The sequence below is a fragment of the Lathamus discolor genome, chromosome 3, assembly GCF_037157495.1.
Source record: "Lathamus discolor isolate bLatDis1 chromosome 3, bLatDis1.hap1, whole genome shotgun sequence".
NCBI classification, from domain to species: Eukaryota; Metazoa; Chordata; class Aves; order Psittaciformes; family Psittacidae; genus Lathamus; species Lathamus discolor.
The window spans coordinates 122,274,012-122,293,159 of record NC_088886.1 but is presented as its reverse complement, the minus strand read 5'-3'; the positions used below and the strand labels follow the sequence as shown (position 1 = coordinate 122,293,159).

Sequence of the window (19,148 nt, the reverse complement as noted above, 5' to 3'; positions counted from 1 at the left end):
GTAACCACCTTTTAAATACTGGAACAAGGTGATAAGGTGTCCCCTGAGATGCCTTTTCTCAAGGCTGAACAAGTCCAGCTCTCTCGGCCTTTCTTCATACAGTAGGCTTCCCAGTCCTTTGATCATCTTTGTGTCCCTTCTCTGGAGCCCCTCCAGCCTGTCTACATCTTTTTGGTATAGCAGGAACCAAAACTGAACACAGTATTTGAGGTGTGGCCTGACAAGCACTGAGTGGGATAATGACTTTATTATTTCTGTGGTGATGCCCTTGTTGATGCAACCCAGAGACACTGGACAGTCTTAGGTGTGGAAGCTCCACTTCAGTGTCTCTGCTTCACTGAGGTGGGACAGATAAAGCAGAGGTACAGAGTGTGCATGTATTGGAAGTAGGAAGTATGTCCACTGCACTACCTGATGGACTTGTACAGAGGAGCACGTCACGTGTGATACTGCACTTGAATCCATTTTTTCCTCAGAAGGCAACAGGGGAAGCTCAGGAATCTCTGTTTCCTGAGCCACTTCCACTTCATGCTGTAAGAATGGATGTGTGAACACGTAACTCCCAAGCCAATCCTTGCTTTCTGCTGGAAAAGCTATGGAGTTAGTGGGTTGGCTGCAGTGGGTTGGTACTCTTCCCTGAGAAATTCTCATCTACAAAGGTGACATTTCATCCATAAAAATTCTCATCTCTGTATAAGAATATAACAGACAGAACAACATATAAATCTCCTTAACTTAAAAAACAGAACATATGCTGCATTTCAACTATTCTTACTTTTACCTTTCTACTATTTAACACATCTATACACTGTAGCTGTAGGGAACTAAGTTGTTTTTCTCCATGCTCATTGTGTTGCAATGGCTGAGATAATTCTGCGGGGGGGGGGAATAATAAAAGCAAGATGAAAGCAACAAATATTTACATGAAATTAAAACTTCTCCAGCAACTTTTCCTTCAAACACAGCAAAGTTTCAGGTCTTCATTTGGCACAGCTCATCCAAGCTTTAACAACTGTAGTGATGCTGCAACACTGCTGTCAGGTCAGAAGAATGGACCTGAAATGTTGCACATGATCTTGGCTGAGGCTCAGTCAGAAAGATTTTCTGGGAGAAAGGCTTAAATATTTAGTCTAGGTTCTAGTTTCTGACCTAGAGGGACACAAAGAAATGTTTGATTGCAGGTTGTGGTCAAAGTTCCAAACTTTAAACCCCACAATAATTTTGATCAGTTTCTCTAATTGTACCGGAAAGATGAGATTCTTTAAAATAAATCTGACAATTTTGAGCAGAATCCATTTTTAAGAAAAGGATATGTAATAAGGGGAGAGGGGGGAGTGGGGAAACAAACCCAAAACTGAAGACTGGATATTGCTTTAGGTCTGTGTTACCTATGTGACAGCTGTTGCAGTCATGGTTCTACCAGGGGGAGCAGAGTGGCTCTAAGGGCTGTGCCCCCATCTTGTTTTCCTTTAGCATGTACAGATATGAAGAGTGTACTTCGTAGTTATCCCACACACTTTGCCTGACACATTCTGCCTGACATACTTAGTTTGAACCTGTGCTTGCCTTGGCAGTTCTCTGTTGTGTTTCATGTTTGGATTGGCAGATACTTTTCCACATTGTGCTCCCACTCACTATGATGAGATCCTGCTCCAACGAACACTTCCACCTCTGATTTATTATTTGCCCATGAGTAATACTGTTAAAATCATCAGGGCTGTGTCTGTCCTTGTTCATCAGCATCTTACAGATTCTACTCTCTGAAATTCCTAAAGCCCTTTTGAAATACTTTCGTGAGACAAGAAAGTGGTGAGTCAACATTAATAAAACATCTCAAATTCTGGGATGCTCCTTTCCTCTGGTAAGGAGCAAAGAGAAAAGTGTTTGCATCAAATGATATTCCAGATATCTTCAAGACAGCCATCATCTGTCTTTGATGCTCCGTCTTCGTAAGACCTTGTCATGATGGCTATTTATTTTTAGGTTTAGGTTCCAGTGTGGAATGGGGATGTTGTGATACAATTACATTGCTGTCCACAGTTCAGCTTGAAGAGAAAACCCTATCTTTCCACTATTTTAAGGCTGAATAAAAACCATTGTGGAAAATTCTTATATGAAAGAACCTTTTTTCAAAAAGTAGACTTTTTGAATCCTTCTAAATTCAGAATGTAGTTAAATGATATCTCTGCTGGAGAACAGCTTAAAATAACCTGCAGAAAAGATAACATTTTAACTGAAGAATATAATTTTAACAGACATTTCTGTGGAAACTCTTATGTTTCTATAGAATATCCTTATGAGCTCTTTTAAATTCTATAAGACTTTTCCATTTGTTGACACTACATGGCTATAAGGGATTGTCAGGTTCTCAAAAGACAGAAAGCAAACATTTCACTTACAAATACATGGATATAGCATCCAGAAATACAAAGTAATGAAAGAGAAGTATCAAGAATAAGATATAAGCAACGAGTAGACCTTAACAGGTGAGTAAATAGCTAAAGTATGACAAATTAGTTCTACATAAATAAATTAAAGGGGAGAGGGGGAGATAACAGTGGTAGATAATGGCATAGCTGTGCAAAAGGATTCCCCAGGGATGTGTTATGCCTGCTATTCACGCATATTTAAGCAGGTAGTTGATTGCTGTTGTCGAACTGCTGGGCTTCACTCCAGCTGATGGTGTTTGTAATGTGTAATGAAGGCAGAGGGTGGTCACAATTCTTCCTTCTCTTTATTTATGTGTGCTTTTTAATTTTCAGAATGCCTATGTCAACATCAATCGGATCATGTCTGTTGCAACAAGGCTTTCTGAGGCAGGCCATTATGCTTCCCAGCAAATCAAACAAATATCTAGCCAGCTGGATCAAGAGTGGAAGAGTTTTGCTGCAGCTCTGGATGAGCGCAGCACCATCTTAGCCATGTCTGCTGTCTTTCACCAGAAAGCTGAACAGGTGAGCTGCTTTTGTGAGTGACAGAATGCTCTGCTACTTCGATAATGATGATGCTTCAATTAAAACCTGGTGGCTTTTGCCATATATGCAATGAGGTTAAGAGCCTTGTTACTAGTGGATCAGTGTCTCAAAAACAAGTAGTAATGCTCACCCTTCTCTCCAAAAAATTGTCATATGTTCTCTGAGTGGGTAAGAAAATATGTTTATGCCATGATGACGAGAGAGGATAACTGACTGAAGTGCACTAGTGCAGTAACATGCTGCTTTATTTCTGTTGCCTAATATTTCATCAATGCTGTGGTTAAATTCAGGATTACTGTGGTCAGAGAAACAGTGTGCATCTGCACTTACATGTATATGTGGTATGTGCACAGGAATATTCACACATATGACATAGACCCATACAAGCAGACAATTTCTAGGAGTCAAAGCACATTATTGTTAATGAAACTTACAGAATTCATTCCACTACTTACTCCTGCAGTGCTTTCCATAGGCCCAAACTTCACTAGACCTCACAAAGTATAGATTTCAGAGACAGCTAAGAACATCCAAGAAAATTTTCCGTGTCCCGGAATTCTGGTTTGTGTCTTTAGCAACTACCAGAATGGTTCCATAATTTCATAGCTACAAAAGATTTAAAGTATGTCAATTAATAAAACTTCTGCATTTTGTACACCTAATAGTGATTGTTCAACTTTGACTATATGTTGATTAGATTCATTTTTCAGTGACAAACACTGCTTTGAGGCTCTCTTCAGTATTGTTGTGTTGTTTTTCCAAGTAGTTAATATCAAAGCTACTAAGTGGGTGTGTTTGATGTTCATAAAATGACCCATACTTCAGGTGACTTAAGAAGTAGTTGTAACTAATAAGCCAGAAACGGTGCCTCACAATTCAGAATAGATGTATGGAAAAGTTTAGCTCAAAGAGTAAAGATTTTCATTATTGTTTGTTTCTGACTGTAGAATTGTAATGGATTTTTCGTTGTTTTGTGTTTCCTACGACAACAGGCCATAGCATAGAGCAATCACTCACCCTACTGGGCACTTACTCATGTAAGCACACTCATTGGCTTTGATGGGACTGATAAACTAGGATGATGCCCAGTACAAGAACTTTCACTGAGTATGAAGGGCACTGTAGTGTTTAGGTATTGTATTAATGTTAATAATTGTCAGTCATCATATGTTCATAAAGAAAAATGAAAAAAGAACTTCCATACAGTCTGTAGTCACAATATGAATGTTTAAAGTTTATTAATGAATTAATTCTTGTTTGTTTGGGGTTTGGGGTTTTTTGCCCTTTTTTAAAGAGCAATCCCCTATTTTTCTGAAGTGTCAGTCTTGTTTGCAATTTATGGGGAGTTGCTGACGTATTGTATAGCATGAAAGTCAATGAAACAGAAAGCTGTGTTGAACTGACTATGAAGCTAGAAGTATTTCTTTTCCCCTGCTTTCTGAGCCGTCAAAGCAGGTATTTTGCCTCAGCTGTAACTTAAAAAAAAAAAGTTACACTAATGTCACTTTCAGCTTTTGGTCTTTTTTCTTCACAGTTGTATGGATGGGTCTGAAAAACCCAGTCCTGCCTTGGCATAAGGACTCCTCTTCATAAGGAGCTTAAGAAATTCATACTGTGTGACAGAAGACAGTCTTACATTGCTAACAAACAGGAGAATTTGCTAATTATGAACAGCACTTGCTCCTCACTTGCAATAAGAGAAAATTCAGTGGAAGATAAGCGCTGATGTGAAAGCTGTAAACTTCAGTGAAAAAAAAAAATAAAAAAAATTAAAAAAAAAAAAAAAAGGGAGCCAGTGTGTCCAGTAGCCAGAACTAAAATTTCGGCTTTGATTTAGTACCTTTGGTAGATAAACCAATGACTTGAATGCTAATAATTTGGTCATTTGACCTCTGTATGGTATAAAGTGACATATTTGGGATTAGGTCTGTAACTTACTCTGTTGCCTATTCATTCTAAATGTGGCTATTTGGCATCACCCAGGGTTTTTTAAAGTCAGACCAGGGCTTCATTATTTTATAATAAATAAGGCTTAAATCTCTGAAGCAAAGATGTAGATAAACTCACTATTTCCTCTGTCACAGATAAAATCTTTTCTCACTCCCTTTGTTCTGTCAGTAAAGGTAATCTTGATGTGGATTCAAACATATCACCCACACTGTACCCCTGCTTCCCTCATATGGATCAGATACACAGATTTTCTTTCCTTCTCCAGAGTGATAAGCTGCTACAGTCTCTTTGTTCATTCCTTCCTATTGATTGAAGCTTTCTGTGATGCCAACAGGAAGCAAGTCTTTTAGGACCGTAATCTTTCAGCCTTTGGCACACCCCAGATTGCAAGGAAGTTGTTGGCTTGGGTCAGAGATTTATGAAAAGCTCTATGATCTCTATAATGCGCAAGCTGAGCAGGAAGCAACTTGTTTTTCAAGGTCTCTTCCTAAAGACCCCACACAGAAAATTGCACAGAATACAATTTGTCTGGTTTGGAAGGATAAAAGGCTGAGTCAACCCTGCTGAGAATTGAACCTCACATCTGTCTTCATGTGCCTCAGAATCACGTTGCTTTCCTGGCTCTTATAGCAGATACATGTGGCATGTTGAATGGGACTTAGCTGAATGAGTTCCTGGATCAAAGCGCTTCTGTTTTGCTTTTTTTTTTTTTTTTTAATTCCTTTTTTTTTCTTTCTTTTTTCTTCCTTTTTTTTTTTTTTTTTTTCCGGTACATGTGCACGTGTGTCTTCCTTGAATTTTTTAAACACAATTTGTATATACTAAACCATCATCAAGAAGAGAAAGACAGGACAAATCTTGCTAACTTAGCTTAAAGCCAGGCTTCCTTCAGCACATGTGTTTGATCTAAAGTCAGTAAAGTAAACCCCAAATAATGACTATGTCCAGATCAAGGTGCAACTCAGGATATTCAATAGTGCTGCTTTCCAAATATCCCTCAGTTCCACCTGCTACAAATCTATTGGTTGGTTGTTTCGTTGGGTTTTTTTACTTCTTTTTTCACTTCACTCCCTTACCCACATGCTCACACGGAGATATTCTAGCCAAAGACAATCTGCTTCTGTATCTTTAGGTATGTCTGAGGCTATTCAAAGTTGCAAGAGTACGTAGGAGAGCATGCCTTATCTCATTGTGATTTCAAGAGAACTGTACTTATTTACTCCAGATGAGATTCCAGCCCACTAACTGCCAGATGGGGAAAGCAGACATACCAGGTGTCCTCCTTTTCTTGGATGTAATCTCTGAAAGTGTGCTAAAGCGTTCATAAGATGCTCACTCTACAGATTCTGTCAGAATGAACAAATTAATGTCTTCAAGCAGCCAAGAGACCTCAACCAATTAATTCTGGGTCACGGTCTACTCTCAGACTTGCAAGAGCAGTAATACTATTTAAAGTAGTAGGTGATAGGTGCACAGGCTAGACATTTATGCTGATTCTCTGAAAAATGATCCCTGACCATTTGTTTCATATTACCCTACTCCCCAACCAGGAAGACTACTATTCTCATCTCTCATCTCTGCCTGGATTTCTCTAAGCACATCCTGAACTCTCGTATTTGAGGAAAGGAAATGTGAAAGGCGGAGGTGGGGAAGAGGGCAAAAGATGAGGAAGAATTTGAGGAAGGGGAGGAAAGGAAAAGCCAGTTGATATCTGGAAGATGCAGGGATAAGGCCACAGTAACTTCTGCATTAAATGGGACAATTCCAGAAACAACAACAGGAAACATACAAGTGGCCTCATACAAAATATTCAGGGCACAAGAGATATTATAGTTCACTGAGGGAAATGGTATCATGGCCTTACTCCCATATTTCCCCACAGGCATTCTGGAGCGTGAAAGTTTGGTTTTAATTTGTCTGTGGCCTATACTACCCTGCTTATCCTACAGCTTCCACACAGAGGCCTAGGAAGCAGTAAGCAAAGACTGCAAAAAATGTGGAGAAATGTGGACTATAAAATGTCTGAGCTGTGTTTTGGAGTAACCAGGTGATACAGCATAGCAGTCCCTGAATAAAGTTCCTAAGAAGTGCTCTTGAGAATACATTCTTACCTGGCCTAATACAGAACTTGCAACTTAGGTGAATAGGTTGTGACTCAGGAGTAAGCATAGGTTGTTTCTTTAAAGTTACTTTCGGGTTGAATCAGAGGCACAAATGTGCCTTAGGGACTTTTTTATTTTTTAGGGGAAATTTTTCTTAATCTTTCCTTAAGTCTTGAAAAGCATGGGCAATTATTGGAGCCTGTCATTTCAAATCGTATTTAAGGAGCTTTTACGTTCCCAGCAGGAACTATTCTAGTCTATGGGCTAACTACAAATTTAAGCAATTAATTCAAACGATATTTAGTATCCGGTGAACAGTAACAGCTCCTGTTTCGACCTAACAGCAATTTACAATTTTTGATGTATCTTTTTCAACTCTGTCAAATAGTGATTTTGTGATACGAATATGTTTCTAGCATGAACGCTTACATTTAGTCTTTCTCTGTGTTTGCCACAGTGTGTGACAAATAATAAAAATTACCATAGAATCATAGAATAGTTTGAGTTAGAAGGGACCTTAAAGATCACTCAGTTCCAGCCCCTTGCCATGGGCAGGGACACCTCCCACTAGACCAGGTTGCTCAAAGCCCCATCCAGCCTGGCTTTGAACACTGCCAGGGGTAGGGCAGGCAAATCATCTTGGGGTAACCTGTTCCAGTACCTCATCATCCTCACAGTAAAGAACTTCTTACTTATATCTAATCTACCCTCTTTCAGTTTAAAGCCATTCCCCCTTGTCCTGTCAATACATGTCCTTGTAAAAAGTCCCTCCATATTTCTTGTAGGCTCCCTTTAGGTATGGGAAGACTGCACTAAGGTCTCCCAGGAGCCTTCTTGTCTCCAGGCTGAACAAGTCCAACTTTCTTGGCTGTCTTCATGGGAGAGGTGCTCCAGCCCCCTGATCATCTTTGTGGCCCTCCTTTGGACTTGCTCCAACCAGTCCATGTCCTTCTTATGTTGGGGACCCCAGAGCTGAACACAGTACTGCAAGTGGGGTTTCACAAGAGTGGACTAGGAGAGAACCACCTCCCTTGACTGCTGATCACACTTCTTTTTATGCAGCCCCAAATAGGATTGGTTGTCTGGGACATGTAGCTGCTTTTTTCAAAATGCCCGAATCAATAGTCCTATGGTATCAACTAAGACTTTACAAAAATCTTTAAGAAACCCCATTTGGTCTCCCTATGTGAATCTATACACACACCACAGACCACTATACACTGTCTTAGGGTATTAAGTAAAACACTGATAGGTTGCATTTCTTAAAAACAGATGATATCAACTGCTCCTGCTAGTGGCAGAAGTGAAATTACCGATGTAATTGTTGATGTGGCATTGTCTATATACAATAAATACACAAAAGGAAGATGTGAGACAACAAGGTGGAAATGTGGTTATGTGCATAGGATCTTCTTGAGACTTCTCTCACCTACTGAGCAAATCACAGTCTGGGGATATGGCAATATATAACTGAGAAGACTTGTACTAAAATTGGTAGAATTCAGCAGTTTTGATAAGAGCAGTAACAGTGTGATTCCAGCAGCAGGAGCAGTGGTCTATGATGTGTAAAGGTCTTTTATTCACTCTTTTGACCAAGAGGTTCATGTAACAGTGAGAGAAGGGATTGATCTCAGCTCTATGCTCTTACAACTGCGTAGGAAATGATGTGAATTCCACTACCTTGGCACAAAATATGATGATTTCAGCTTTATGCAAGGTGTTTGCAGATCTCATCTGAAGACATTCAACAGATCAAGAGGCAAACCAGCGCAAGAGAGCTTGCCATCCTTGCCTCTGGTGTTCTAGAAAGCAGTTTTCACTGTTAGATTTGTACTTTGTAGATGGGAAAGTTTAGGAATTCATCTTTGTCACTGAATCTTTGTGCACTGGAAAGCGTTTACAGTGCAAACACTTTATAAGCTTGATTACATAGCAGCATAGTGAATAGCTTTAAACTGCTAATAAAAAAGGATGCTGATGGCAGAGTCAGAGCTGAATTGAAATTCTTTGCTTTGAATCTCGCAGCCCCTCATGCTGTGAGTGCTTTACTAACAAGCCACAGGTGAACACTTCATGAGTGCATAAAGCTGTGATCCTGGGGGTGGGTTTGTGACATTCTGTGTTCACCCTACAGGGCACTGCATCTGTTGTATAATTGGCTGTTCTTTTTTAATAAATAGCCATGAAGTACAGCAGGCTTGTTTAACAGAAATGTGGAGGAAGAGAAAATATTAATGAGAAGTAATGAGGTGGCATTAGGCAGTTAGTATGGACAAAATATGAACATATGAGCTGTGTCATTGAACTAAGTCCTGCTTAAAAGAAAAGCAGGTTGGGAACCTTGGAGACTAAATTCCTCTTTTATTTTACAGAACAAGCAGCACCCAAGAGAGCTTCCCTAATTTTTTCTGCCAAAGTGCATCCTCACTGCCTTGGAGGCCTTTAAGAGTGGAAAAATATTTTTTTCCATCCCCCTTCTCCCCAAAGCCATTCAGTTTCTGGCTGTCTGTTAGAGCTTCCAACCAAGGTGCTAACCCATATCAATTGCAATGGCAGTGAATTTTTTCTCCCTGTTCATGGATGTCTGCCCACCAGGAACTGGATTGAGACCAGCAGCTCATTTGACATTGGCTGCTTAGCAGCCATCAGATGGTAACGGTCTCTGATCATTGCTGACCTGGGCCAGAATCAAATGTGTGAGCGAGGGCTTTAAAGCCTTGGTATCCTATTAGCAATCCCATTGAGCTGGCCCTGGGTTAGACACTGCTCAAATGCAGACTGTCTGCCTGTCACTGAAAGGAATGTCAGCATTGATTTTAATGGGAGTTTTTGTTTGCTTAAATTAATAGTGTAAAGGACAGGTAAGCAACTGAAAGAAGATTGACAGCTGGAGACAATGCCAAATACAGCTGTAACCGTGTCTTCTGTGTTTCATGATGATGGTTTTTTTTTTCTAAATGTGTTGCAGCCTTCCTCTTAGGAATGCAGTGTTGTAGCCTCCTTGTGTGGTAGGCAGAGATTCCTAGAATGAGTGTTTTCTGAGCCTGGAACATTTGTTTTTAATCCAGAAGAAATGGAAAACATTCCTTTGGTCTCAGTGTTCTTCATGTACTTCAGGTACTGAGGAAACACTGTTCTAGGATACCCAAAAGGACTCTTTTATAAACTTCTTTTCCTTAGCCCTTGTGGCAGTCATATGTGGCACTGTATAAACAATCTTTTCTAATGTTGATGAGATGTTGCTCATTGTTCCTGGAATTTTTCCAGTTCCTTTCAGGTGTGGATGCCTGGTGCAAAATGTGTAGTGAAGGAGGCCTCCCCTCAGAAATGCAAGACCTGGAGCTGGCCATCCATCATCATCAGACCCTGTATGAACAAGTAACACAGGCCTACACAGAGGTATGTGCTTCCCAGAGAAGAATGTGAGTATCTGTTAAGTGGTAACAGATACTTGACTGCATTTTGGAGCTTAGCTTTTCTAAATAGGATAGGTTCTGCTTTCCATTTCTGTGATTGTTTCAAGGGGTCAGATCTAATCCCAGGCTGTAGGAGGTGATTCACAGCAATGTGCTTGTAAGGGCATGATGGGACAAATCTGAGGGACAAATCACATACAGAATTCAAATCTAGAGCTAGTGTTGGCACCCCAAAGAAGAGCTGCTTCACTGCCTTTGTTGAACAGGGGATCTCTAAGCCACCAATAGCTTTAGCCCTTTTACTTTTCTTCTGTGAATGAGTCCTGGCTCTAACACAGGTATGCTAATGGGAACAGAGGGTGCCAAAAGCTTTTTCCTTCGATATACAAAACCACAGAGATGTCAGGTCCTCATTACAATAAATGCTGAAAAAACCTGTGCTTTAGAATCACTTAGACTGGAAAAGATCGTTGAGTCCAACCGTTAACCTGACACTACCAAGTTCATAACTAAACCATGTCCCTAAGCAACATCAGCTATATTTGTGTATACTGTTGTCAAATATCTCAGGCCTAAATAGGGTATGTGGTTTTTGTTTTCCTTTGAAAGAGGGCGCCAAGGATTCTAATACTAAACCATATTCTCTGGCATTTTGTCAAAAACCCCATAAAATTCTTCACTTGCTTTTTCCCCTATTAAGGCTTTAGCATGCAATAAAAGACACTGAAAAACATCCAGCATTCAGTACATCTGACTGTACAGACCAGGGTCTGTGTTTAGTCCACTTTATTTTGCAAAGGGGCTGCACGACCTCCCTGGCATCTGGGAGTACTCTTCTAGGAATAAGGCTAGTCTATCTGTTTACCCTAGGCATGGGCCAACCTACAAATTACCCTGGACTGGAAAGACATGTATGTTATCTGTTCTGTACTGTTTTCTGTGTCTCCAGGACTCAAGCTTGTTGGAAAGTAATTCACAGATCACCTGAATGCTTGGGTTTAGTTGTATTTTTCATTTCCCTGCACTGTGATGTGCTTTGACTGTTTTTCTGCATACCAAGTGATTTTGCTCCTTCCAGGATTTTCCAAGCTGGACTGTAGTGCTCGCTACAGTTAGTAAATTACCAAGTGAAGAGTCCAGAACACAATAGAACAACTCTTCTCCATGCTCAGCTCTTACTCTAGTCAAGATGTTATTGGAAAAATCTATAGTATAAATATAAGAGAAAAGAATTTGCTAATCTAGGCTTGGTGGTAGGCACTCGTTCAGTGAAATTGTGCAGGTATCTTGATGATAAATGTAAGGAATCTTAGATAGAAATCTCTATTTTCCAAACACCTGCAAGAATTTGGGAGTTAGTCAATTAGAATGAGCAGGTCCAGGCTGCAGTTACAAAGAGCAATTCCTTATTAGATACTGAGATTTCTCAGGAACAGATTGTGTGAGCAAATACAGAACGGTCCTGTTGACCTCCAGTTGCAACGGTGAATTTTATACATGTGTTTAATTAAATTATGATTAAATAAAAAAAGTTTGAAACTGACATTTTATCAATCTTAGGTTTTGTGAAATGAAAATTCTTTTAAAACTCATAACCAAGAGCAGCCTTTAACATGGATATTGCTTTTGCTGATGCTTTGTCAGAAAGCTATAACTCATCTCAAACACATCTGCTTAAAACATTTCTATATTATTTTACGAATAAGTGCATTTTTAAATAGTATGTAGAAATGCCAGAAAGGTTATAGTCTGTTGTTTTGGAAAGGTTCATCCCTTTTCCTACAGCTACGTGGTGAGCTGAAAGGCCTTAGGAGTCTTGCCTCCTATCCACATGCCTGTTTCTTCAATCTAGATAATGCCCCTTGCCCATAGAAAATAATGTTCCTTCCCTCAGAGCTCTCTACGGTGGGATGGAAATTGTAGCTTTTTCTTTCCTTTCTTGTCCTTCTGAGTCTTTGAAAATCTGTTTCTATTTGTATAATTCTAAGAAATTTGCAATGAATGGATAATCATTTCATATGAATATTTAATAGGATATTAACATTGCTAGGATATATGGGCCTATTGTCTTCAGTCACAGAGTATAACAAAGGAGTTCAGATTCACTGCAGGAACCTAAGAGATGCCCAAAGAACCTTAGGGAGACTCTCTTTTTCCACCTTGCCATGGTTGCAGCCATAATTGCCTTGTTTCCTTTACTGCACTTGAGTGAATCTCAGAAATAGCAGAGACAGAGACCACAGACCTGATATGTGATCCACAGCTAAGCAATCCTTTCCTGCACCAAGCCAAACTGCTGGCAGAGCAGGCGTTCTTCCTTCTGAGAATTAAGTGGCGCTCTTGCTTTTACTTTGGGTAGAACAGTGCTGGAGGGAGGAGATGCACATGAGACATATACCTTTAGCAAATTCCCCTCTTGCAAGAAGCGTTCTTCTAGGTGACTCTATCCAGAGTGTGCTTATGGTGCTCCACCAGTGTTTCTAGTGGATTAACAGCAAGAGACAAACTTGGGACACCCTTACTGACAACTGTACCGATTTGATAAAGATAAGGAGGGAGGGGGAGAGAGAAAGGTTTTCTCAGGCTTGAGCCTGGCTGATGATAACAGCATCCTGTTCTCTGCAGTATGATTAACTGTACTTTATTGTCTGTTCCTACAGGCATGATGTATTTGCTCCAAAGACCAATTTTTTTTTTTTCCTAGTGCAAATTGTAACTGTTTCACAGATGGCACTATTAGTCCAGTCACTTGCAAAGGCTTTGGAGGTCTTTCTGACCCAGTATATAGGATATCTGCAGATTTTAACTTATTCCCTAAATACATATATGCAGCATCCATCGAGATTATTCCCCTAACACAACAAAATCTTTATTTTGGTTCACTCAAGATCACATAACTTGCAGTAGCATTTGCATGCTGCCCGTCTTAGCCCTTCTCTTACCGTGAAGACAAAATGTAGGAATATCACCATGTGACTGGAGTGTATGTAGGTTGTGCCAGGTGGTGAGTTAAACCTTCCCAGAGAGTCTAGCAACAATTACTTTTCAAAATAAGTGAGAAATGGTCAAATTTGCATTCACAAACGCAGCTCTGGGACTTACACCTCACAGAGACTGCAAGTCATGCTGGGTGCAGGTCTATTAAATTTAACAATTTTGCAATACTTCTTAAAAACACAATGTGAGATGTAAGTGAAGTGATGCAGCTAAACTGGGTTTGTGATGCTTGCCTGGTCTTTGAGAAATTCAAAAGATTCACATGAAGAGATTTGGTGATTTATGTTTGCAGTTATAAGAAGAACAGAGGTATTACTGAAAGAGCGAAGGAGGTAGGTTCTAAGTTAATGAAGCTGTTGCCTTCCTTTCTGAAATCTGTTCATCTATGAACTCTGACAGCACAAACTTTGTGCGCCCATTGATTGGGAATGCAGTAATGTTCACAACAAAAATACTTTCAGAAAAGAAAACTTTTAAGCCAAAGAACTTGAGAGCTGCAGAAGATACAAAATCCTGGAATATGTATGTATGTAATCCTTGCAAATACTGAGTACTGCTGGTTACCCGACTGCCACTGTGTTCCTTGCCATATAGCTACTCCAGCATGATGGGACAAGCATGTAATTTGGAAAGCAGGAGAACACTTCTAATAGCCTCTGGCTTGCACTGATTATTATTAGCAGGACAACACAAGCACTTCAGGTCTGGCGTTTACCTCTGGCTGTGCAGAGAATAACTGGAAGGCTATGCCCATCAGGGAAAAATCATAACTTCTAATCTCTGAGCCTTTTTAGACAACAGGAACAAATTATCATGCAATAGATGAAAACCTAAATCCTATAGAAGAAAAAGGAGTAAGAGAGAATGCAGAAGTATACTCACTCTTTCCCTTACACGGCAAATATGGGAGGACATCATCCAGTTTCAGCTTTGGATGAAGTAGGGGCATACAAGCTGTTGCCTTTGAAACAACCGTTCTGTTCTTCACTGCTCCTACCACTGAGAGTTTTCATTGTAAAGGCCTTGTGGTCATATTCACCCACTAGGCAGCTCTGGAAAAGCACTTTTCCATAAGATGAATGAATTTTGTCTGATGCTTTGATCAGTTATGTTTAGTATACCAAAGGATCTGAGCCTTTGAAATGGAAGAATTTAAGGTTTATACCTCCAGGAGGCAAAAAACTGACATGCAGGGTCTGCAGCTGGGAGATGGTGTAGGTATGAGTAGGTCTATATTATAGTGCAAAGTTTCCAGGAAACTAGTCCTGAGTAAAGCATGTCTGTCATATTGTCTGTGCAGTCGTGTCTTTTACTGATAAACTTTTAAACCTTTATTGTTAATTGTGATTCTGTCAGTGTAAATCAGCAGCGACTATACTAAAAGCATTGTAACACAATCCAAGGACAGATTCAGACCAACTCTTAAGCCCAAAGTCCAGTAACAAGAATATATTGAATTCACACAGTGAATTTAGCCAGTGCAAAGAGTGAGTTTCTGCTTCCAAGTGTGTGCATAGCATTGGTTTTCTGTTTCCCTGGTTAAATTGTGGCTGATATCTTCCCACAGATAAAACAGAATATAGCATGCCTTGTCTCCTTTATTGTTTAGAAGCTGCTGCCTCCTGCCCAGCAGCTATTGCCACCTCCATAATGTTTCCAAGTTAACACCTGTGCTTCAGAGTTTCTGCCTAAAATCCTCCTTCATATCACCATTATCCACCGCTGTTGGCGAGTACAATCATTCCCTCTGTGACCCCAGAAGGCTCCAGCATGTGCAAATTGTTCCAGCTGGTCTTCAGCTGCAACTGAATTTGAGTATGGAAAGCCACTCCCTATGGATTCTCCAGTTATTTCCTGACCTAATTCCAAATTGCCCTGAATATTTAAAAAAATCTCCAAGGATCTGCCTAAGCCCACTTAATAGTCATAAATGTGATGAGATTTGACTCCCACTTTTTCCAGTATAAATCTCAAAGGCTCTCTTGATTTCTCTGAAAAGGCACCATATATATACTGCTACAGAAGACTTGGACACATAGCATGGCTTGGCAAAGGACACAGGCTTGGGTATTAAAGGATTGAACATGCTACATTTGAACGTGCAACTTATAATAGGGAATTGAATGAGACTTGGACATCCTTGAGATGTGTTTTAACTTTGACTGGTAAAGTTAAAAATTAAAACTGGATGAAAAACATTCATTAAGCCATTCTCTGGCAAGATTGGGAATTGTGATTGCATAGAAATAAAAACACTTTTCAGGAAATCTTGTCATTTTCACTGCAGTTTGTTTCGGAAGGAAAAGCAGCTTGGGAAAAGGAGAGGGATTCCAATCATGTTCTCATTTACCATTTCTATTGAAAAAAATATTTTAACTTTGCAATCTGCAACTGAAAAATAATTCAGAAAGCCATTTTTAGAGAACCAGCGCATGCACACACTTGTTAATAGCAGTTTGGGGTTTATGGTTCCATTTTTCATTTTCCCCTGCAATATGAAAATGCTCCAGGAACGTTCCAGGAAAAAATCTGGCATTAAAAAATCTGGTGTTCTGTGTTTTTTTTTTAATGCCCAAATGCCTTTGGATCTGCAAATGTGTTTCAGTATGCTCAGAAAAGATTGCACATGTGCAGAGGGCTTTGCATCTGTCAGCAAACTTTGTAGCCCATTGAATATGGAGACTGTAGGTCCCTCTGAGCTGTTCCTGGGGAAGAAAAGAATCGCTATCATATATTAATTTATTTTTCACTGCCACTGAATGAAATACAGAATTGGAATGTCACAGGTCCCAATGTATATATATACTTAGTAATCCGATGATGAAAGGACTCTCCCTTATCATACAGAATATGAATGACTCTGCCATCTGTGGTTTTCTAAAAATGCCACCTCCTCAGAAAAATAGGCATGCTATTGCAAATGCTACCTGTCATCAACTAGTGTATGTCAAGAATTTTCAGTGCCCAAGTGTCTGTAATAGTCTTGGGATCTCTGTATGCAGTCTGAGCAGTACAGTATCTGTGCTCCTGCTGAGTTACACAGCAGGCCCACTAGGAAGTGAAAGCAAGTGCTGAATGTGTAACTACAAGTCAAAAAGAGATGTTATGAGGTCTTTCTTCTTTTTTGTCTAAAATAAGGAAAACACACAGGAGAGAAAAGTCAGCTAGACTGTTCTCTCTTGGCTATTGGATGTTTAAGTACCAGTCCAACGAAGTAGACCTATTTCTTCCTTCAGGTGAGCCAGGATGGAAAAGCCTTGCTGGATGTCCTGCAGCGTCCCTTGAGCCCTGGGAATTCTGAATCCCTCACTGCTACTGCAAACTACTCCAAGGCTGTTCACCAGGTGTTGGATGTGGTACATGAGGTCCTGCATCACCAGCGGCGCCTAGAGAGCATCTGGCAACACAGAAAGGTCCGGCTACACCAAAGGCTGCAGCTCTGTGTTTTCCAGCAGGATGTTCAACAGGTAATATCATTAGTAAAGGAGATAAAGAATGGTCCTTTCTTTGCAGCCATAAAGACTGCTTGCTGACTCATTTAGAGGATATTGCCATAACCAAGATTTCACGTGCAGCTGTATCTATGCTAAAATCCTAATGCACCTTTCAGTACCTCTTGGTTTCATGTTGGAAATCATCAGTCAGTCTGTTAATTATTGATCAGTTCATTCCCCCTGAGAATATGACACTATTTTCAGTGGTTAATTTTTCACAAGTGAGCAATTAGCTCAGCATACTCTGCTGTTCCTGAGAAAGTGAGGTTGAATAGAAAAAAATTTCAAGTGTAAAAAGCAATCAAGCTGTGGTATATTTCACCTTCCTAAGTGTAAACAGTACAGATACAGACCTTTTAGTGGTGGTGTTTAGATGATCTTTGCATTATTACCACTTATGGAGTCCATGTACCTGTGCAATGAATGTGCTGGTTCAAATGTATCACATACTCCAACGTGCAGAGCCCACTTCACAGAAATACAGTTTATACAGTACGGGCTCATCTCTGAGGACATAGGCTCCAGGTGAATAACTGTTCTCTCCCAAAGGAATCCATTTGAATACCAGCACAACAGTGTAACTGACAGGAATGCATGAGATGCCACATTAGTAGCTGCCAGATAATGCAAGCACAATCAACAGATGTTATGGAGCTCTGCTCGTTCAGGATGGTGTGGTTTGTTTAAGGGCCCCATTATGGCCTGAAGCAGATGTTGGTTGCAATATGGTACTTGCTTTAAATGAAGAGGCTGAATGCTCTAATCATGTTTATGGAACATTCTAATGTCCCTGGGGTTCTCTATGCCATTCCCTTCCTCCAAGTGAAAAACGAGGTGGAGTTGGAATGACAAAGCTGTCACATGCAAAATAGACATGAACCATCAAGGACAGGAGACAGGCAACTTTTATTCAACATGAAAATTTGTGGACCTGTTAGTGCCGTAGTTGAAGTACACCAACAGAGACCAAACTACAGCTGTAGATGTCCTTTGCAAATATGTATGACCATTTCTTTGTCAGTCTTGAAAAGTTTGCCAGAATTTCTAGCTGCTCAATTTTTCCTGTAAAACCATACAAACATTTATACCATATATATAACTAAAACTGGGACTTAATGTAACAGATCCTTAATTTAAGGAATTTCACTTTTGTTATGTGTCAGCAATCATACTGCACGGTAATGAAATTCATAAGCTATTTATCAAATAAAGCATGTACTTGGAATTCAGTTAGAATACTCCCTGCAAAGTGTACGAAGTTCATACTATTCTGGGATTAAAATCTCAAAAATCAAGGATTGTAAATCGTGATGGTGTTGTCCTTTTTCCAGTTGTGGTATATAATGTCAATAGGAATCCATGTTATCCTAGGTATTCTTCAATCTTTCCAACCCGTAACTTTCTCTCTTACATCTTCTGAAGTCAGCAGAAGTGTATATGAATTTTCTTTATGAAAACCATTCAGACTTTTACTTCCCACATATGAAGGCAATGAGGCTGTGTCACTGGTTTTCAAAAGGAACAGGTCTTTTGCACATACTGTGACTTTTAGTGAGAGAAAAAGAAACAAGCAATAATAGTTATGGAGTACAGTCACTTTAGAGAGCATTACTCTGTGTGAGTTCTATTGGCAGCAATCTTCCAAATTTTTTCTCTTAATGGGTAGTTATTATCTGGGAAGCAACAACTTAATGACAGACATGATTCTGTCCTAGCACACACTGGAGGCATCTCTTTGTCCTACTTAGCAAGTAGAGAGGAAGAGATGAATCATTCTGTTCATGAAACATCTGTACTATTCAAGATAAATGCTTTGTAAGTCATAAATGAAATTATCAGCTACATAGAAATATGAAGTGTAGATTCCATGAGGAGGAGGAAGATATCCGAGTATGTTGATTTTGGTTTGATTTTGGTTTGTTTTTTGTTTTTTAAATAATCACCTCCTATATAGCTGTCATGCAATTCCTATTATGCTTATTTTTTTAAATGCCCATCAGTTGGCAGGTGAAGCTGTCTACCTGTATATTGTCACTAATCATAAATAACATTTATCTTTAACAATTTGTTGTCTTGACAAAACTTAATAACCTTTACTGAGTTCTTCCTGGTTTAAGTCTAGAAAATAAAGATGTGGAAGAACAGATCTTGGCAGGAGAGCCTTAAGTTTATTAGACTTTGCTGTCTTCTAGATACATAATGATACAGTGTAGT

General features: G+C 39.7%; 1 protein-coding gene across 16 annotated transcripts in view; it reads left to right on the top strand.

Annotated features, from left to right (window-relative positions):
- The window catches only part of KALRN (kalirin RhoGEF kinase), a 521,871-nt gene that overhangs the window by 238,978 nt on the left and 263,745 nt on the right, over positions 1-19,148 (top strand). For 15 of the 16 annotated variants that reach the window (XM_065671413.1, XM_065671394.1, XM_065671393.1 and 12 more), the window contains 3 exons: positions 2,763-2,954; positions 10,295-10,426; positions 16,677-16,907. In XM_065671413.1, the coding sequence (XP_065527485.1) occupies positions 2,763-2,954; positions 10,295-10,426; positions 16,677-16,907 (555 nt within the window). Of the gene's footprint in view, positions 1-2,574; positions 2,636-2,762; positions 2,955-10,294; positions 10,427-16,676; positions 16,908-19,148 lie in introns of those variants that run through there. The other variant, XM_065671401.1, reaches the window with a different exon arrangement.